General features: G+C 40.3%; 2 protein-coding genes across 10 annotated transcripts in view; one reads left to right on the top strand and one right to left on the bottom strand.

Annotated features, from left to right (window-relative positions):
• The window catches only part of LOC307267620 (melanoma receptor tyrosine-protein kinase-like), a 65,979-nt gene extending 58,976 nt beyond the window's left edge, over positions 1-7,003 (top strand). Inside the window, exons 23-27 of the mRNA XM_080049995.1 lie at positions 242-388; positions 1,071-1,168; positions 3,318-3,461; positions 3,868-3,955; positions 4,718-7,003. Coding sequence (XP_079906121.1) covers positions 242-388; positions 1,071-1,168; positions 3,318-3,461; positions 3,868-3,955; positions 4,718-5,070 — 830 coding nt within the window. The 3' untranslated portion in view covers positions 5,071-7,003. The remainder of the gene's footprint in view (positions 1-241; positions 389-1,070; positions 1,169-3,317; positions 3,462-3,867; positions 3,956-4,717) is intronic.
• The window catches only part of LOC307267615 (uncharacterized protein), a 275,732-nt gene that overhangs the window by 232,941 nt on the left and 24,294 nt on the right, over positions 1-18,497 (bottom strand). Inside the window, exons 10-11 of one of the 9 annotated variants that reach the window (XM_080049974.1) lie at positions 12,228-12,401; positions 11,367-11,540 (exon numbers count right to left, since the gene is read on the bottom strand). The exons of the other annotated variants lie outside the window; for them this stretch is intronic. Coding sequence (XP_079906100.1) covers positions 11,367-11,540; positions 12,228-12,401 — 348 coding nt within the window. The remainder of the gene's footprint in view (positions 1-11,366; positions 11,541-12,227; positions 12,402-18,497) is intronic. 9 annotated transcript variants of the gene reach the window in all.

Below are 18,497 nucleotides of genomic sequence, written 5' to 3'. Positions count from 1 at the left end.
CACACACACACACACACACACACACACACACTCTCTCTCACACAGACACAGACACACACACACACACACACACACACAGACACATATATACACACACACATATATACACACACACACACACACACACACACATATATACACACACACACACACACACACTCCTACCCCACACACACACACCCCTCCCCCCTCCCCGACCCCACACACACAGTTTAACCAGTTGTTATCCTGTATTGAACAGGAGTGACAGTGTGGGAGCTGATGACGTTTGGCTCGCGGCCGTATGACGGGATCCCGGCCAGTGAGATCTCCTCTGTGCTGGAGCGGGGAGACCGTCTGCCCCAGCCCCCTATCTGCACCATCGACGTCTACATGATCATGGTCAAATGTAAGAATTAAAAAATCACTTGAATCAGGCGTCCCCCTCCCGGGCCGGGTCCAGCAGCAGACCCGGGTTCGATTCCAGCCCGTGGTCGTTCTCTGCATGTCACTCCCCTCTCTGCCCCATTTCACCTCTGTCTCTACACTATCAATAAAGCATAAAAATGCCAAAAAAAATATCTTAAAAAAAATAAAAATAAAAAAAATCGCTTGAATCGCATTTACTAGATAAGCCAATATACAACATGTCCAATGCAGTAAGTAGCCAGGTTTCAACTTATACAGGGCAGTCGCTATGCAAATTTATATCAGAATATGTTGAATTAACTTTGTACTAAAATGTGGAGAACTTCAAAGGTGCTCCGAGGAACTTTCAGTTTGTGTTCATTCTAGCGCCCCTCTTTGGACAAAAGCGGTAGTGTTTTTACCACGCCAGCTGTTGTTCCTGGGTGAGCGTATACCCATGACAAAGGCATTAAGAAAAACCATATCAAAATAGCATTTTTTGCACTGATGGTCTCGTTTGCTGTTACGTGTCGTTTATGATCATCAGAGGAAAAATGAGACTGTTTCAGAAATATTTTACCTTTAACATCGCGACCCCAGACTTCTAGCATCAATAAACCTTATAATAGACAATAAAGGTCCAGCTTTGAAAAGGTTAATTTCGCCTCTCTCTCTTCCTCCAGGTTGGATGATCGACCCGTCTAGTCGTCCCAAGTTCAGAGAGCTGATCGCAGAGTTTGCAAAAATGGCCCGGGATCCATCCAGATACCTGGTCATACAGGTAAAACCACACACACACACACACGCACACACACACACACACACACACACACACACACACACACACACACACACACACACACACACACACACACACACACACACACACACACACACACACACACACACACCTGTCATACAGGTAAAACCACAGTGTGCATATGAGACTGATGTCTTTAGTCTTATTTTGGCGGGATTTCTTTTTTTTTGGTCAGTTTACAATACGATTACTGTGTTGATTTTTAGAATGTGATTTATGTTAAAGGTGCTAGGAGGAACTTTCAGTTTGTGTTCTTTCTTACTACGCCAGCTGTTGTTCTTGGGTGAGCGTATACCCATGACAAAGGCATTAAGATAAACTATATAAAAATAGCATTCTTTCTTTGCACTGATGGTCTCGTTTGCTGTCACATGTAATTTATGATCATCAGAGGAAAAATTAGACTTTTTCAGAAATATTTAAAAGTTCCTCGTAAGGGACATGAAATCAAAGTTTTTAAATGAACTTGTGTGCTGATATAATACCAGCTGTATCATATTTTATGAATGCGTTTAAGACTTATACATCACCAATATGATTAATATATTCCTGTAATGTTTAATACCATCAGACACACTTCTCCTGCCCTCTGGTGGAGTGTCTCTGCATTGCAGGCAGGAGCAAGCCTGTGAACGCCACATTAAAATATATTGTGGAAAAGATTAGATAAGAACTAGAAATGCATTTCCTGCTGAAAATGCGTGTGAATGCTGGAACAGCTTACGCTAAACTGGATAGCTGAGTATGAAGATTTGAAAAAGGTCTATAAAGGTTTATAAAGTTGTTGAAGTTTATAAAGGTCATTATTGTATATATGTGAATTATATATAGAGGTTTGAATAACATTTCTTGCTGAAATTATGAAGAAGTTGAAAGACATGGATAAAAATCTTAAAACTATGAAATAGTAATTGAATAGACTTGGAGCTAAACTACCTTGATGGCTTGAATGTATTTGAATCAGCTAAAGGAGTATGAAGATGTGGAAAAGTAAGAAACAGTCTTAAGTATGAACAGTAGTGAATTGTTTAACTCTTATAGGAATGATGTTGAATATTTAAAAATGTCTAGATAAAATTATAATTGAAAGACACGAAAAAAAAGTATGTGTGAAATAGGCCTTCAAAGAGCAAAGTGTTTGCCCCATTTCAACTGTGCCTCTCCGAACTGTCTAATAAAGCGGAAAAAAGAAAAAAATAATCAAGAAAAAAAAGTGAAATTGCCCTTTAATGGGCAGAGTGAGTCACCAAGGTGAGTGTATGTGTTATTGAGGGTCTGTGATCAGGCAGAAATCCCACCTTTTAGAGGCCTCAGAGAGGTCATTTCATCCAAAACTTCACCTCAAACCGCTGCCTCTAACTGACGGACCGTGAGTCTAACTGACAAAATTATTTTATTGTTAGAACCAGAAGAATCTGATGAAGACACAGTGTGAAGAGTGTGCCTGTAATGTGAAGAATATGAGAACCAGAGAATTTTAAAGGTGTGGTACAGTCTGCCTTTCTCCAGAAATGTCATGTCTCAGTTATCAAGGCGGCAGTTGGTTGGACACCATTTAGCTTGGAAGCCCAAAACTTCCATTGTGTAAGTCCGATTGCTTCAGTAGTCACATCTATGCGACCGGCAGAATATGTCCTACATTTTGATGTAAAAATTATCCACGTAGGGTTTAATTTGTGGGAGTGAGAGGCAGTTATGTGGAAGGTTTTGGTGTATTTTTACACCAGTTCTACACTGTAACAGTTGGTTCCCCCACTCTGCCTCTGAACATTCCGTCCCATCCGGATCCCATTATAAATTTAGAAAGAGGTTGAAAAAAGCTTAAAACTAAAACTGTGTTTGTTCAAAGACAGTTGAAGATTTTAAAAAGTTGAATAGGAATTTAATAGCTGTAATTAATGTGAATTGTTTAACGTTTGAATGGAGTCTCTAGCTGAAAAAATGCGGGAGGAGATAGGTTTCAAAGCAGAGGAAGTTTTAGCGGTTTGGAAGGCTGCTCCTATCCGCTTCAATGTTAAATAATTTTTGTTTAATTGCTTATTAATTATGAAGTGTGTATTACATATACAGCAGGTAAATCCATGTATCTGTCCATCCGTCTCTCTATCAGGGTGACCTCCCCAGTCCGACCGACAGCCGGTTTTACTCTCGACTGCTGAGTACGGAAGACACGGAGGATTTAGTCGATGCCGACGAATATCTGCCGCCATACAAAGGACTGGACAACAATGACAACCGCCCCTGCAACGCCGCGGTATGTGAACAATAACATCTATCTATCTATCTATCTATCTATCTATCTATCTATCTATCTATCTATCTATCTATCTATCTATCTATCTATCTATCTATCTATCTATCTATCTATCTATCTATCTATCTATCTATCTGTCTGTCTGTCTGTCTGTCTGTCTATCTATCTATCTGTCTGTCTGTCTGTCTGTCTGTCTGTCTGTCTGTCTGTCTGTCTGTCTGTCTGTCTGTCTGTCTTGACTTTGGACTACATTTACGTAGCGTTATTGTTAATAGGACCAAAACATTTTTTAATGGTCATTTCAAAGGTAAATATCTCACAAACATTTTCTTTCAGTGTTAAATGGTGTCTCTGTGCAATAACCCAACTCCATGTTCCTGTTTCTCTTTCTCTTTCCTCACATCAGAACGGCCGCCCCGTCAGAGAGAACAGCATCGCTCTGCGCTACATCACAGATCCAACGCACAACTCACCGGACACCTGCACGGGCCACGGTACACTGCTCTATAAATACTAAATACCTGTTCTGTTTGGAGTCCTGACTAAATACTATGTCAATTAGGAACAGAATAATTAAGAATCTAATGAGTAAATAAGTGTTAAAATATAACATGTACAAATTTAAATATATTTAAACCTGCAGTGTGTAGAATTTTTGGGCCACGGTACACTGCTCTATAAATACTGTGATAAATCTGTTTGAACTGGAGTACTGACTAAATATAGATTAGAATGAACCATTTTAATTTCAGAGCACATTCAGACAGCACACTGTGGAAATTACAATAAAAACTGGGATAATGGTGTTCTAAAAAAGGTACAAACAAACAAGTAATTAAAATAAACGACTTCAGTGGTTCTGTAACAACACATATAGACAAGAAGCACCAAAGTCCATCTGGCTTTGACCAGGTTTTCCCAGTTTTCTCCAGAACCTCTGATCCAAACAACAACACACTCTGCACTAAACTTATTTGGGTCCTCAACAACACAAACACCAAATATAAAGTATATCGAATGAACGGTTCTCTGTAAATAAACACCTAAATGTTACTCACTTTCAATTTCTTCAATTTGTTCATTGTATAGGCTATGTAACTTATCTTATCTAATTTTATTATTTTGTACTTATTGTATAGTTGGTCAGATATAAACGTTATTTCGATTCCTCTGTATGTCTGGAATATATTGTAGAAATTGACAATAAAGCGACTTGACTTGACTTTGACTCATCCTGGTTTTTCTGTCTTCCTCAGAGTACATGAACCACGAGAGCCTGCGGAGTGAAACCAGCCACAGCAGCCATCAGTCGGAGGTTATGAATCCCAACTACGAGGACCTAAGCATGGGTTGGGGCGCCACCTCACCCCCCTCTCCGATGGAATATCTAAAGCCCTTCTCCATGGTTCCAGAGGCCCCAGAGTACCTCAACACGGCCCAAAACTCGCTCCCTTTGGCAGCCTGCGACAGCCTCGACAACCCTGACTACCAGGCCGATTTTCTGCCTACAACGAACACAGCATTTACCAGGAACGATTTATTCCTCCCAGCTGCGGTGAACCTAGAGTATTTGGGTCTGGGCGCTGCACTGCATGCCCCCGTCCGCTAGGGGGCAGCAGCAGCATTCAGATTTTAGACAATACAAACTTGAAACTGTGAGGGTTTTGTCGCCTACTTTGTTTAAGGCCACTGACAGTATTTAATTGAACTGTTTATATTGTACATGTAATTTGTATCTCGAAATCTTCTCCGACACTGGAACAGAACACACTGCATGCACTCGTGAGGAAACAGACTTTTCCAAGGATTCAAACTCACAAACTGGACATTTCCTTGAATATTTAAAAGGTTGCATTACATTTTTGCACAATTTCATGAAAACCAAGGAGCCACAAAAACACTTGATGTTCCCTTTGAGGAACAAACTTATAAAAATTTCTAAAACAGTCTAATTTTTCCTCTGATGATCATCAGTGTAAAGAATGCTATTTTTACATAGTTTTTCTTAATGCTTTTGTCATGGGTATACGCTCACCCAGGAACAACAGCTGGCACTTTTGTCCAAAGGGGACGCTAGAATTAACACCTAGCACCTTTAATCTCTAAGGCATTTTCCTTTACGCCGCATCTGTCCCTGGCCAGAATTTGCATGAATTCCATTGGTACTAAAAGCTACAAGCGTTATGGAAATAAGATCGGAAAACGTTCACAAAGACGCTGCAGAGAAGAATATTGATTTATTTGAGCAGTATTCTGTTCAACATCGACTTATCTCATCTCGTCTCTTCAACTGGTATGAAAACAAATGGTATGCAAACAAAGGAGGCCTATGGTACATAGGACCGTGCCTGTTTACAGAGCCTAGGCTGTGTATTAACACTGGATTTTGTCACTGCACAGCGTACGGACAAGTAGTGGATAATGAGGAGATATTCACTGATTCTGACAGCAAGCGTTCTCCAGAAAAGCTGACTCCACCTTTTAAAAGTGAAAGTTTGTGAAATCATTAAAACCTTCTGACGGCATTTTACTTGAAACACTTATTAGTTAAGTTTAGATTTGTCTCTTTTTACATGTGAACTAGCTCCGACGAGTTTTGAGGTGTAAAAAGTTTTTTGTTTTTCCTTTACTTGACAAAAATGAGCCAAGATTTACTGTTACTGCACATTGACTCTGTTGAAACTTACCCTGCATTCCAATCCCCGTACTATCTACTATTTAGTATGGTAGAAAAAAGATTTAGGATGTCCCATTCTTGTGGTCGGATTTAGTATGCTTAAAAATACCCTGATCCCTACTACATCCTGTTGTGCGATTCTGACCCACAATCCAGTGCGCACCGAAAGTGACGTCAAATCGACGGAGCCTCCGAATGAAAACAACCAGCGATGAGACGGATATAAAAGCAAGAGGCAATTCAAGGTGCAATGTTATGATGAAATAAATAAGTTTAAGTTTGTCCCAATTGTAGCATACTGCATGCTAACTAGATTATTTTTATGGTCAGCAGTAGTATGTAGAATAGAAAAAGGAAAGAGTATGCGATTTGGAATGCAGGGTTATTGCTTGTTACCGTTTGTCACTGCTGTTAGTGAAATGTACAGAAGCTGAGATAGCGGTTGTTTATTGTTCCTGAGGTTCTTGACGACATTCATTGTTCATCCTAACTATAAAGGTCACACTCACATATTATGTAAAATGCACTTTTTCATGGTTTTTCAATATTACTATGGGTGAGTTAACTGGTGTGACTAGAGACAAAACAACCCTCTCTCTTTTTCTCTGCTTTCAAAAACCCAGTCTCAATAGAGAATTTTCCGTTCAAATGTTGTGTAAATTTGTACAGAATTTCCAGAAAGAAATTGTCAAAAGAAGAAGATGAATGAATTGAATGATTGTGTCTCATTTTAGCTTTAACGGTTGTTGAATGTGAGATTAGATTGTAAAGTCACAGGTAGATGCATCTTTGTTGTTTACAGGCTGCAGCTAACCTGCTAACAAAGCCACAAGTGTGTTGAAAAAACATTAAAGTTGTTAATTGTGTCTCATTATGTGACATTGGTTAAGATTAGTTTCTGTATACAGGGGCATGAACAGACTTTCTAAGGGGATGGTGAAAAATATAAAAAGGCCCAGTTTCCATGTAAACAAACTTGGGGCTAAACTGTGGCCGGGAGGTCTGTGTGCTGACAGTGGGGAGGGTCCGGTCTGACTAACTGGAGGCTAGATTGATGACTACATGAACCAATCAGGGATCCGTTAGTTCCACTAACGGACAGAAAGCGCCTCAATGATTTTCATTTACATTAATAAATGTTGTCCACTCACTTGCAAACAAGACTCTGAGGTACTTGTTAACTCCTTACCTTGGGGTAAGGACTCATTCCTGGAGTAGACAGTCCATTGGTTTCCTGCTGAGCACCATGGCCTCAGATTTAGAGTTCCTCTAGCAGGTGGACTGAAGAACCAAAAATGATAAAAGAGATTTCTGCTTTTTTCAGTAGATCAGAAAATCTACCTGGTTTTATTCAGCAAGCTTAGCAACAATACACAAATCCCAAACAAGATTAAATAATTAAAAAGAAAAACAGTTGATCCAGAAAGTTAAAAACGATCCAAAGACCAAGACTTCTCCTTTGAGGTGCTACGAGGAACTTTTAAATATTTCTGAAACAGTCTAATTTTCCCTCTGATTATCATAAATTACATGTAACAGCAAACAAAACCATAAGTGCAAAGAATGTTTCTAAGTTTACAAAAGTCAAAGAGTATAAATCTGTAGGACAAATTATCAACATATAAGGTCATAGGTTAAAATACAACATGGCAAGGCAAGTTTATCTATACAGCACAATACAGACGCACTCAAAGTGCTTTACAAGGTCATGAAATACATCAGGATTAAAATACATCAAGTAGATGTAATAGAATACATGTTAGAAAAGTGAATAAAAAATATGAATAGAAATAAAACATTTAAATTAAATAAAAATGTAAATGGGAAACAGAACTGTAGGGCAAATTATCAACATATAAGGTCATAGGTTAAAACACAAGCAATTTATTGGCATTTTGGCGTAAGAGATAGTTTATGTTTAGTTGATATTCTACCTCCCACCACCTGGGGCAGTATATGCCTGTGGAATAATTCCCAAAGTGCATATAATCAGGGAGGTAACTGGCAGCAGCTGTTGCTATTTTCTTGTGGAAGCAAACAGTCTAGATCCTGTTGACAGAGTTTTATAAGTATATTGTAAATTAAAAACGTGGATGATTAAAGGAAAAGGCTTAAAGGATGTTTGGCCTGCTTTATTTTGTTTCAAAAGGTTTGAGTTTAAATAAATCCATTTTATTTTGAAGGGAAACCAGTGGAATAGACAATCTTTAGTTACAACGCGTCAAGAAACTTTCCTTTAGCTAAACCACAGTGGGAAGAGTTTGAATGGCAAACAGCCACTGCAGCATATACAGGTAATGTATTAAAATAGCTGGAATACTCCTTATTGCTTTCTTTTCTTTTCTTCTCTCTCTTCTTCTCCTGCAGGCTTCACTGTGACACACATCCTGACTGTTACAGACACAGACCCCATTTATATTTGTAGTTCTGATCATGTGTTGCCTGCACTGGAAAAAAAACTGTCTTTAGTCAAACTGAGGTCAAATTATATCTCTATTCGACAGCATAGAACTTCAGAGTACACGAGGCATGTTCTACTAAATGTGTTTGAACACTAGGTCCAGGTCCAGGGGTGGATTCTCAGTGTGTAGAGTTTTAGCACTGATTAGAAACTCAAACTTCTGCATTGTGACATGAACCTCAGAGATAAATGCTGATCTACAAAGCAGAGATGATCAGGTCCATGTGGTGGAGTGTCAGTGTGTCTGCAGAGACACTCACTCACTCACTCACTCACTCACTCACTCACTCACTCACTCACTCACTCACTCACTCACTCACTCACTCACGGCTTCCATCTGTTGAGAGAAGACAGACAACAGAAGTCATGAATCAGAGTTTACAGAGACTTCCTCCATCAGCTGTCAGTCAGTGACTACGGTTACACATACTGTATACACTCCTGATCAAAATCTTTGGTCGGTAGTGTATTTTCCTTTTGCGGTGGTTGATCCTAACCAAGTTGTTAGTAAAGCAAACAGGAGCAAGAGACGAAAACCAAAACAATTTATTGAAAAATGAATTTAAACTCCATCATCTGATTGCCTAAAGCCTTAAAAACTCAAAATGTGCGCCAAAATATGTTTTTCGTGTAATTTCTGACCTCCTGATGGCGAAGGCAAAAAGTCTTTGAACGTGGCAGGATTGTTGAGCTGCACAAGCAAAGACTCTCACAACGCACAATCGCTGCAGAGGTTAGATGCAGTTAGTCATTTTACACTTCTTAAAAGATCCTGAGTGTTATGGGGCAAGACAGGCCGATCCTCGACACAAATGAAGCTCAATAACCATAAGACGGCATCTGCGAGAGAAGGGCTTAAAGAACAGAAAACATCTTCAAAGACCTTGTATCCTCCCAAGCCACAAACTTGCCCATTTTGACTTTGCAAGGGAGCACCAAACATGGGACATTTAAAGAAGAACGTTTTATTTCCCTGACGAGAAAAAAAATTAACCTGGAACTGGCATAACAAGGAGCTCCCAGTGGAGATGTTTTCTACACGACACAGTGGAGGAGGCTGCAACATGATCTGGGCTGCTTTTTCCTTCAATGGAACAATGGTGCTTCAAGTTGTGCAGGGGCGTCAAACGGCTGCTGGCTATGTGGAGATGGGGCTGCGGGCATCAATCTTGACTGAGGGCCCTCATCTCTGTGGAGATGGCTGGGTCTTTCAACAGGACAACGCTGCAGTTCACAACGCCCGCCTGACCAAGGCCTTCTTCCAGGAGAATAACGTTGCTCTTTTGAACCATCCTGCGTGTTTTCCTGATCTAAATCCCATTGAGAACGTTAGAGGATGGATGGCAAGGGAAGTCTACAAAAATGGATCCAGACCGTGGATGCCCTACATGAAGCCATCTTCACCCCATGGAGCAACGTTCCCACCAGCAAAAAACACTTGCATCAAGCCTAAACAAATCTGTGAGGTTATCAACAAGAGCGGTGGGTCCTAGCCTGGTCCTACCAGACCATTGTGCTTCATTGAATTTGTACAGAAGGTCTGGAATCGCTCTATTAACAAACATTAACTCACTTGAAGGCGGGTGTCTGTTGAAGTTTAAAACTATTGGTTCTGCCCAGTTCCACTCTGGATCTGCCAACCAATCGCATAACGTTTGGTGCTCTGGCTTGTGACTACAACTGAAACTGGCGCACAATATCATTGTTCTCAGCCGCTCCCTCTGTTTGCTGATTGGACAGGTAAAAATTCATCCTGAGAAAACCCGTGAATATACCGCAGACCCAGACTGACTACTGAAGGGAAATGAAAATTGAGCGGAAGTAGGTAGGCGGGAGGTGCCAGGGTCATGTTTAGACATTCGGCTGAAACATGCGTGGACTGACTCTAACCCTCGACTGACCTCAGAGTCTCCAGTCTGTAGCATCGACTCTCCACAAGATCAGACAGAGGCTTCACTGCTGACTCCTGCAGCTCATTGTACCTCAGATCCAGCTCTCTGAGATGGGAGGGGTTGGACTTCAGAGCAGAGGCCAGATAAGCACAGCTGATCTCTGACAACCTGCAGTCACTCAATCTGAATAAAGAATACATTATGTAAGTTAGAGTGTGTGTGTGTGTGTGTGTGTGTGTGTGTGTGTACTTGTCTGTGAGAACAAACTTGAGTTTTAGACCTGAACAGTGAGGACATTTTTGCCGGTTCTCACTGTAGCCACACAATATGGTACACACGTTTTAAAGGGCTGTTTGAAAGTTAACACTAGGTTTTAGGATTTTCTTTAAGGTTTTAAAATATATTATTTGCCAAAACAAACTGAAATGAATGGAAACCAATACAAATATTTCTCTGTTAAATAGTAAACATTTACAATATGAACTGAAATATTAGATGGGTGGGACTTAAGGTGCTACAAGGAACTTTTCAATATTCTTAAAATTTTTCCTCTGATGATCATAGATTACATGTAACAGCACAAGAGACCATCAGTGCAAAGATTGAACTATATTTTTATATAGTTTTTCTTAACGCCTTTGTCATGGGTCCCTCAACTATAACTGGCAAAGTAAAAACACTACCACTTTTGTCCAAAGGGATGGAAGAATTTTCATTTGTGACTGCAAACTAAACTGTACAAGAGAAATTAAAATATGACCAAAGAAAATGTATAACTTCATGGATGTAAGTTATGTTTGTATGTTGTTATGTTTGTTTGTTATTCAATATACAATATCTACAATAGTAACAATAGTAATAGTCAGTGAACTGACCCCAGAGTCTCCAGTCTACAGTGTGGACTCTCCAGAAAACCACACAGCAGCTTCACTCCTGAATCCTGCAGCTCGTTGTTAGTCAGTTCCAGGTCTCTGAGATGGGAGGGGTTGGACTTCAGAGTTGAGGCCAGAGAAGCACAGCTGATCTCTGACAAACTGCAGGACCTCAATCTGAATAAAGAAAAAGTATATAAATAAACATTTATTAATAATCCAATCAGATGTGTTCAGGTTTTAAATGTGTAGCTCAACATGACTTTGTTCTAATCAATGACCTTTCCTCTATAGTGAGTAGAGTGACATTGTCATTGTGTTGTCGTGGATCATCATAATGTCAGCCTTCTACAGACATCACATGCATAACAACATAATATGCTTTGTTCGATCTGTCTTGTGTGTGTGTGTGTTTGTTGAGACGGATGAATGATCAGATATCATTTTCTAAAACACATTGAAATGAATGGAACCCAAAGAAATAGTTATCTCACTAAAATATTAATTTGGAGGATATTCAGTATAAAAATATGACAATTTACCAAAAATTATGAACATAAATTAAACATCTTCTACAGTTTCATTTCTGACTTCAGACTAAACTCTGAAAAAGGGAAATTAAAATATAATATATAACTTTATTGATGTACGTAAGTTATGGGTGTACATACATTTTAAATTAAATTTTGATTTTAATTGTTAATAAAATAATAATATTTGCAGACTTAACTTTGTACTAGAGAACTTAAAATATGAACAAGAAAATGTTAAACTTTATGGAAGTGAGTTATGTTTGTAAATATTAGTTGTCTGTGTTAATTAAATATATACGATCTTTAATAGTAACAGAGTCAGTGAACTGACCTCAGAGTCTCCAGTCTACAGTGTGGACTCTCCATAAAACCACGCAGCAGCTTCACTCCTGAATCCTGCAGCTTGTTGTTCCACAGATCCAGCTCTCTGAGATGGGAGGGGTTGAACTTCAGAGTTGAGGCCAGAGAAGCACAGCTGGCCTCTGACAAACTGCAGCGACTCAATCTGATAAAATTATATCAATAAAAAAATATTAATAATCCAATCAGATTGTTCCAGGTTTTAAATGTGCAGCTCAACATGACTTTATCCTAATTAATGAGCATTTCTCTAAAATGAGTAGAGTGACTTAGTAATTCTGTCGTTGTGGATCATCATAATTTTTTTAACCTTTATTTATACAGGTAAATCCCATTGAGACCGGAGACTATTTTTCAAGGGAGACCTGTTCCCATTCACACACACACATTCATACACCGATAGCAGCAGCTACCACGACTTCAAAGCTGAGGCCAGATAATCACAGTTTATCTCTGAGAAATTGCAGCTCTTCAATCTGAATAAAGTATAAATTAAGTAAGTTTAGAGACAATGATTATTTATTTATAAGTACGTGGAAATGTTCTCACTCAAAAATGTAGTACGCAAAATCTTGTCAGATTTATGACACCTGCTACCAGACAATTTTGTTTCTACCACCAAGTGTATGTAAGTAAATCAGAACCATTCTAAACTGACAGGCCCGTGTCCACTTTCTACAATCAGCATACTGACATACTCTAATTTCTCTATATAAAGAAATTTGAGTCTTTGGGAGCTCCTGTCCTGTCAAATATATAATGTCAATACTTTTCTTTACTCTACAGACCTGCAAACTCGTTTTTTTTTAATTAAAGGATCAGACAACATTTTCTTCTGGCAAAAACAATTATTTTAGCAGCACTATTGTCCTCTGCACATGGCAAAGTTCACCTCACAAAATTCATGGCATCAGTTACATAACCGATTGGCCTAGATATCAGGAATAACTGCCGACGTAAGCAGACTTTAATAATCACAATGCAGACAACAGATAGCTCAGGATGTATGACGAGAAGATATTTGAAGGATTTGTGGCAGGTAATTCTCCCATTTTCTGAAACAAAGTGCATAAACCAGAAGGTGAGATAACTATTTGTAGTTTAACTGCACACTAGGGATGTGAACAATGTGTGGACTCAATGACCGATTTTCGACTCGTGCTCAAGGCTACTCGGTAAATCGGGGTGTTTTCCTTTATTTGATTTTTTGGGGACTGGAGACGTCTGTGATGCGAGTTCACGTGTGGTTGTGAGCGCACTGCAGGCGCTTTATTTCTGCAATGTGCATTTAAATGCTTCACTTAGTGTGGGTCAACAGTGCAGTGCAGAATATGCGCAGAAAGCTATAACATTCGTCTACGACTGTGATGATAAATCACCTTCACACAAAGCCTCCGCCGAGCAAAGCAGCGAATGGAACACTGTGACGGTGAAAATCACCGGGAGACCTCGCCAGTGTGAGCGTGTGAGCCGTTGTGCAGAAAAATGGATAAAATGATAATCGGGGATATCCTACTTGTTAACGTTGTCTAGGGGAACAGCTTCCGCGATCTGTTTGTATGTCTCGAGCCCGAATACACAGAGCCATGTCGTCAAGCTGACAGCGCGACTGAAGGGACTGTACAGTGAGCCGCCTTCCTCCGTTAGTTTCTGTTATCAGCTGAGTAAGTTACATTCACCTCAGACGCATTGACAGCGTTTAATTAACGCCTCTCATTTTTATTATCAAAAAGGCTTTGATTGAGGCTTTTAGCCAAGTCTAAAGTCTGAACACACAGCGGCAGCAGTGATGCTTAACGGTGCCCGATCTTAATGCTGATTGGACAATATTTGTGACGTCTACCAAAGATGTTTTATTGCCAAGATAACGATATTCCCTTGTCTCACCCTACTACGGTAACACGACCACACAGTCCAGTCTGGGAAATGCTGGCTGGCTTCTCTGGCAGCTACCGCTACCGCAGAGATTTTTTTATCCAAAAACGTGAATATCGCCAAAAAGCGGCATTTGGAAAAACAGGCAAATCGTGAACATCTATAACCCTAAACAGGCAAATCGTGAACATCTATAACCCTAATTTCAAACCTCACAAATAGGAGTCTCTACATATGCTTCAGGCAGTGAACTGACCTCAGTGTCTCCAACCTGCAGTTTGGACTCTTCAGTCCGGCCCAGAGAAGTTTCACTCGTGAATCCTGCAGCTGGATGCCACTGAGCTCCAACTCTCTCAGATGGGAGGGGTTGGATTTCAGAGCTGAAGCCACAATTTCACAATGAGTATCTGAGAGTCCGCAGTTAGAAAGTCTGTAATGACACATGTATTACAAAATGTTATTATGAAAGAGGACAACTGATTACATAAAAGTTTTCATATGCAGTATATATAATATTTATATCTGAATAACTACTAATCTGCACTGATTTATGATATCATTAGATTATTATTGTTATACAGCTATAAACACAACTGAACATCTACATTTTCTGCTGACATGATTTCTGAAGAAAACGAAACCCTTAGAGAAGAATCAAACTTCTATAATGTGTATATTTGAATAATTTAATTAATAATCTGCATTGATTAATGATATTAATCACATCTGGACTTACAGAGCCTTTCTGCAGTTCCTCACAGCTGGAATCAGTCTCAGTCGTCCCTCTGGTGATGTGTTGTACTTCTTCAGGTCCAACTCATCCAGAACCTCCTCTGACATCTGCAGCATGTAGGCCAGAGCAGAGCAGTGGATCCCAGAGAGTTCCTTCTCTGATCTGTTCTTTGACTTCAGAAACTCTTGGATCTCCTGATGAACTGAGAGGTCGTTCATCTCCATCAGACAGTGGAAGATGTTGATGCTTCTGTCAGGAGACATACTGGTTTTTTTTCCCTTCAGGTTGTTGATGACTCTCTGGATGATTTCTGGACTGTTGTCTGTTGGACACAGCAGACCGCCTAAGAGATTCTGGTTGGACTCCAGAGAGAGACCATGAAGGAAGCGGACAAACAGGTCCAGGTGGCCATTTTTACTTTCAAAAGATTTCTCCATTGCGCTCTTCAGGAAGACATCCAGGGATGGATTTACATATTTGTTTCCCAGGAAGCCCTTCAGTACCTCTGTGTTGTTGTTGGTGTAACAGTGGTGCATGTAGACTGCAGCCAGGAACTCCTGAATGCTCAGGTGAACAAAGCAGTACACTGTTTTCTCGAAGATTACAGACTCCTCTTTGAAGATCTCAGTACAAACTCCTGAGTACACCAAGGCCTCTGTGACATCCAGACCACACTGCTCCAGGTCTTCTTGGTAGAACAAGACATTTCCTTTCTGCAATTGTTCAAACGCCAGCCTCCCCAGCTTCAGAAGAACTTCCCTGTCGGCCTCTGTCAGCTCCTGTGGACTCGTCTCATGTCCCTCTTCATACTTCTGCTTCTTCCTCTTCATCTGAACCAGCACAAAGTGTGAGTACAGGCCAGTCAGGGTCTTGGGCAGCTCTCCTCTCTGTTCTGTAGTTAACGTGTGCTCCAGAACTGTAGCAGTGATCCAGCAGAAGACTGGGATTAGACACATGATGTGGAGGCTCCTGGATGTCTTGATGTGTGAGATGATTCTGCTGGACAGCTCTTCATCACTGACTCTCCTCTTGAAGTACTCTTCCTTCTGTGGGTCAGTGAAGCCTCGTACTTCCGTTACCCTGTCAACACATTTAGGAGGGATCTGATTGGCTGCTGCAGGTCGGGAAGTTATCCAGAGGAGAGCTAAGGGAAGCAGATTCCCCTGGATGAGGTTTGTCAGCAGCACGTTGACTGATGACTTCTGTGTGACATCAGACACAACCTCATTGTTGTGGAAATCCAGTGAAAGTCTGCTTTCATCCAGGCCGTCAAATAGGAACAAAACTTTACAGACAGTGAGCTTCTCTGCTGTGACCTTCTGTAATGTTGGATGGAAAACATGGAGCAACTCGAGAAGACTGTACTGCTTATCTTTGATCAAGTTCAGCTCCCTGAACGAAAGCAGAATCAGCAGACTGACATCTTGGTTTTCCCAGCCCTCTGCCCAGTCCAGAGTGAACTTCTGCACTGAGAAGGTTTTTCCAATTCCAGCGACACCGTTTGTAAGGACGACTCTAATGCGTCCCTGTTGGTCAGGTAAGGCTTTGAAGATGTTGTGGCACTTGATTGGAGTGTCATGGAGGGTCTTCTTCTTGGAAGCGGTCTCAAGCTGCCTGACCTCATGTTGGGTATTAACCTCTTCACTCTGTCCCTCTGTGATGTAGAGCTCAGTGTAGATCCTGTTGAGGAGAGTTCCACTTCCTGTTTGATCAGTTCCTTCAGTCACACGTTCACATCTCCTCCTCAGACTGATCTTATGTCCATCTAAAACCTCCTGCAGACCATTACTCACTAAGATAGAGGCAAAACAAGGAAAATAATGACACTGGTGATTATGGTAATATATTCTGAAAGAAAATTAAAATCAGGGATTCATAATCGGGTATCTGGTCATTTGCTCGGCAAACATTAAAGCTCCCATATTATACACTTTTCGGTTCTATTTTACACCATATTATATGGTCTTAGTGGTCCCTAATACGTTTTTCTTTAATTGTTTGCTGAAAAAAACTTTCAGATAATTTATTGTACTATGCTGATGTTCAGCTAATCTCACGATGGCCTATTTTTGAAAAAGAGCTGCAGCTCCCCTCGTAAATATACAATCTTTGAGCTCCCCCCGCCCCCTGTCCGGAAGCGAAGCCAGATACGCCTCACCCTCTGTCTGTTTGTAAACAATGATGACGTATTTGCTGATAGCACAGTTAGGTTTAGCCTACCCATGAGAAGAACCAAGTCTAGTGCTAGTAACGCACTTTGAACAGTTTGACATGACCTATCCTTGTCTACATGAAAGACTATGTTCATACAGATGCACTGACAGCCACAAGCTAATGGAAACGGCATGTTCACAATAAAAATGCTGCAAAAGATGGTGGTTACTGCGAAGCTAGCTCAGGCACTAGCTGCTAACAATACCACTAAAATCAGAGAAAAAATTATTTTCAAAGTCAGACTTCTTCAGTATACCTTCCAATCCTTTGTCCTGTTAAAAACGAGGCCTTTCCAGACTGGTGTGGGGAATAGAAATATGTATTTATGAGCAAAAGCTGAATGCTTGTCCCAAAGCTAATAGCTATACACCAGTCAGGCAAAAATACCAATAAAAACATTTATTTCAGTTTCACTGTTTGAAAAAAAGCACAAGTAGCTTCCTATCCATTGTGTTATTAAAAACGAGGCTGCTGTGGTTAAGATAAATTATGCAACATTCATCATGTTTTGCCGTACTACAGGCATCTTGTCGCTTAGCAACAAGCAAACAACATGGGGGTGAAGGAATATTTTTCGAGAGGATCTCGGGGCCGTGGACCAATAAGAAATAGGGGGGTGGACTGCACAGTGGAAGCTTCTGGCTTTCCAGTTGTTGACGTCAGAAACGGGGAGAATTCTGACTGGAGTATATTGAGGGGAGAGGTGGAGGGTTTCAGAAAAGGGGAGAGCTTTCTTTTTTTGATACTTTGGCAGTCTGTAGGCCGTAGACCCATAATTATGTTCAAAAACATCGGAAAAGTGCATTTGCACAATATGGGAGCTTTAAAACAAGAGTAAAATATGTAAATAATTTTTTATGAAAATCATTGTCTATAGGGGAGAGTGGCCTAAGTTGTGCAACTTTTCACTCAAAGTGACTTTAAAGTAAGGCCTTGCCAGTAAAGTCTCCAACTCAAATATGTACATATATTTCAGGGTGACTTTCAAAACTTTGGATCTGGAATAAACTGTTGAAGAAATATAGCTTTCGGAAAAAAGTTGTCTTGATGCACAACTTGCCCCCGGTGTGGTGTAAGTTGTGCGGTTGGAGAGAATACCATGGGGTGAATTGTGCCATTGATATATATCTCATAAACTGTAATGCAAGACAAATCCATTAGACAATCACTTATTTAAGGTGTATTTAAAGTAAATAAAGTAAATAGTTGACAAAGATTGAAGGTCAATTTTCTTAAACAAGGCCTAGCAGATCTAATGGTTTTACCTGCAAAGCTCACAATGACAAAGTCACCATCATCATCTTTCTGGCCATCTGAACTCTCATCAGTATTGAGATGTCACTCTCTTCTGAGGTACTGTAGACAATCACTTTCTTTTGGTGACCAGCGTATACAGCCATGCCACTGGCACAACTCTCA

Source organism: Ammodytes marinus (genome assembly GCF_949987685.1).
Source record: "Ammodytes marinus genome assembly, chromosome: 21".
NCBI classification, from domain to species: Eukaryota; Metazoa; Chordata; class Actinopteri; order Uranoscopiformes; family Ammodytidae; genus Ammodytes; species Ammodytes marinus.
This window is presented reverse-complemented; position numbering and strand designations above follow the sequence as displayed.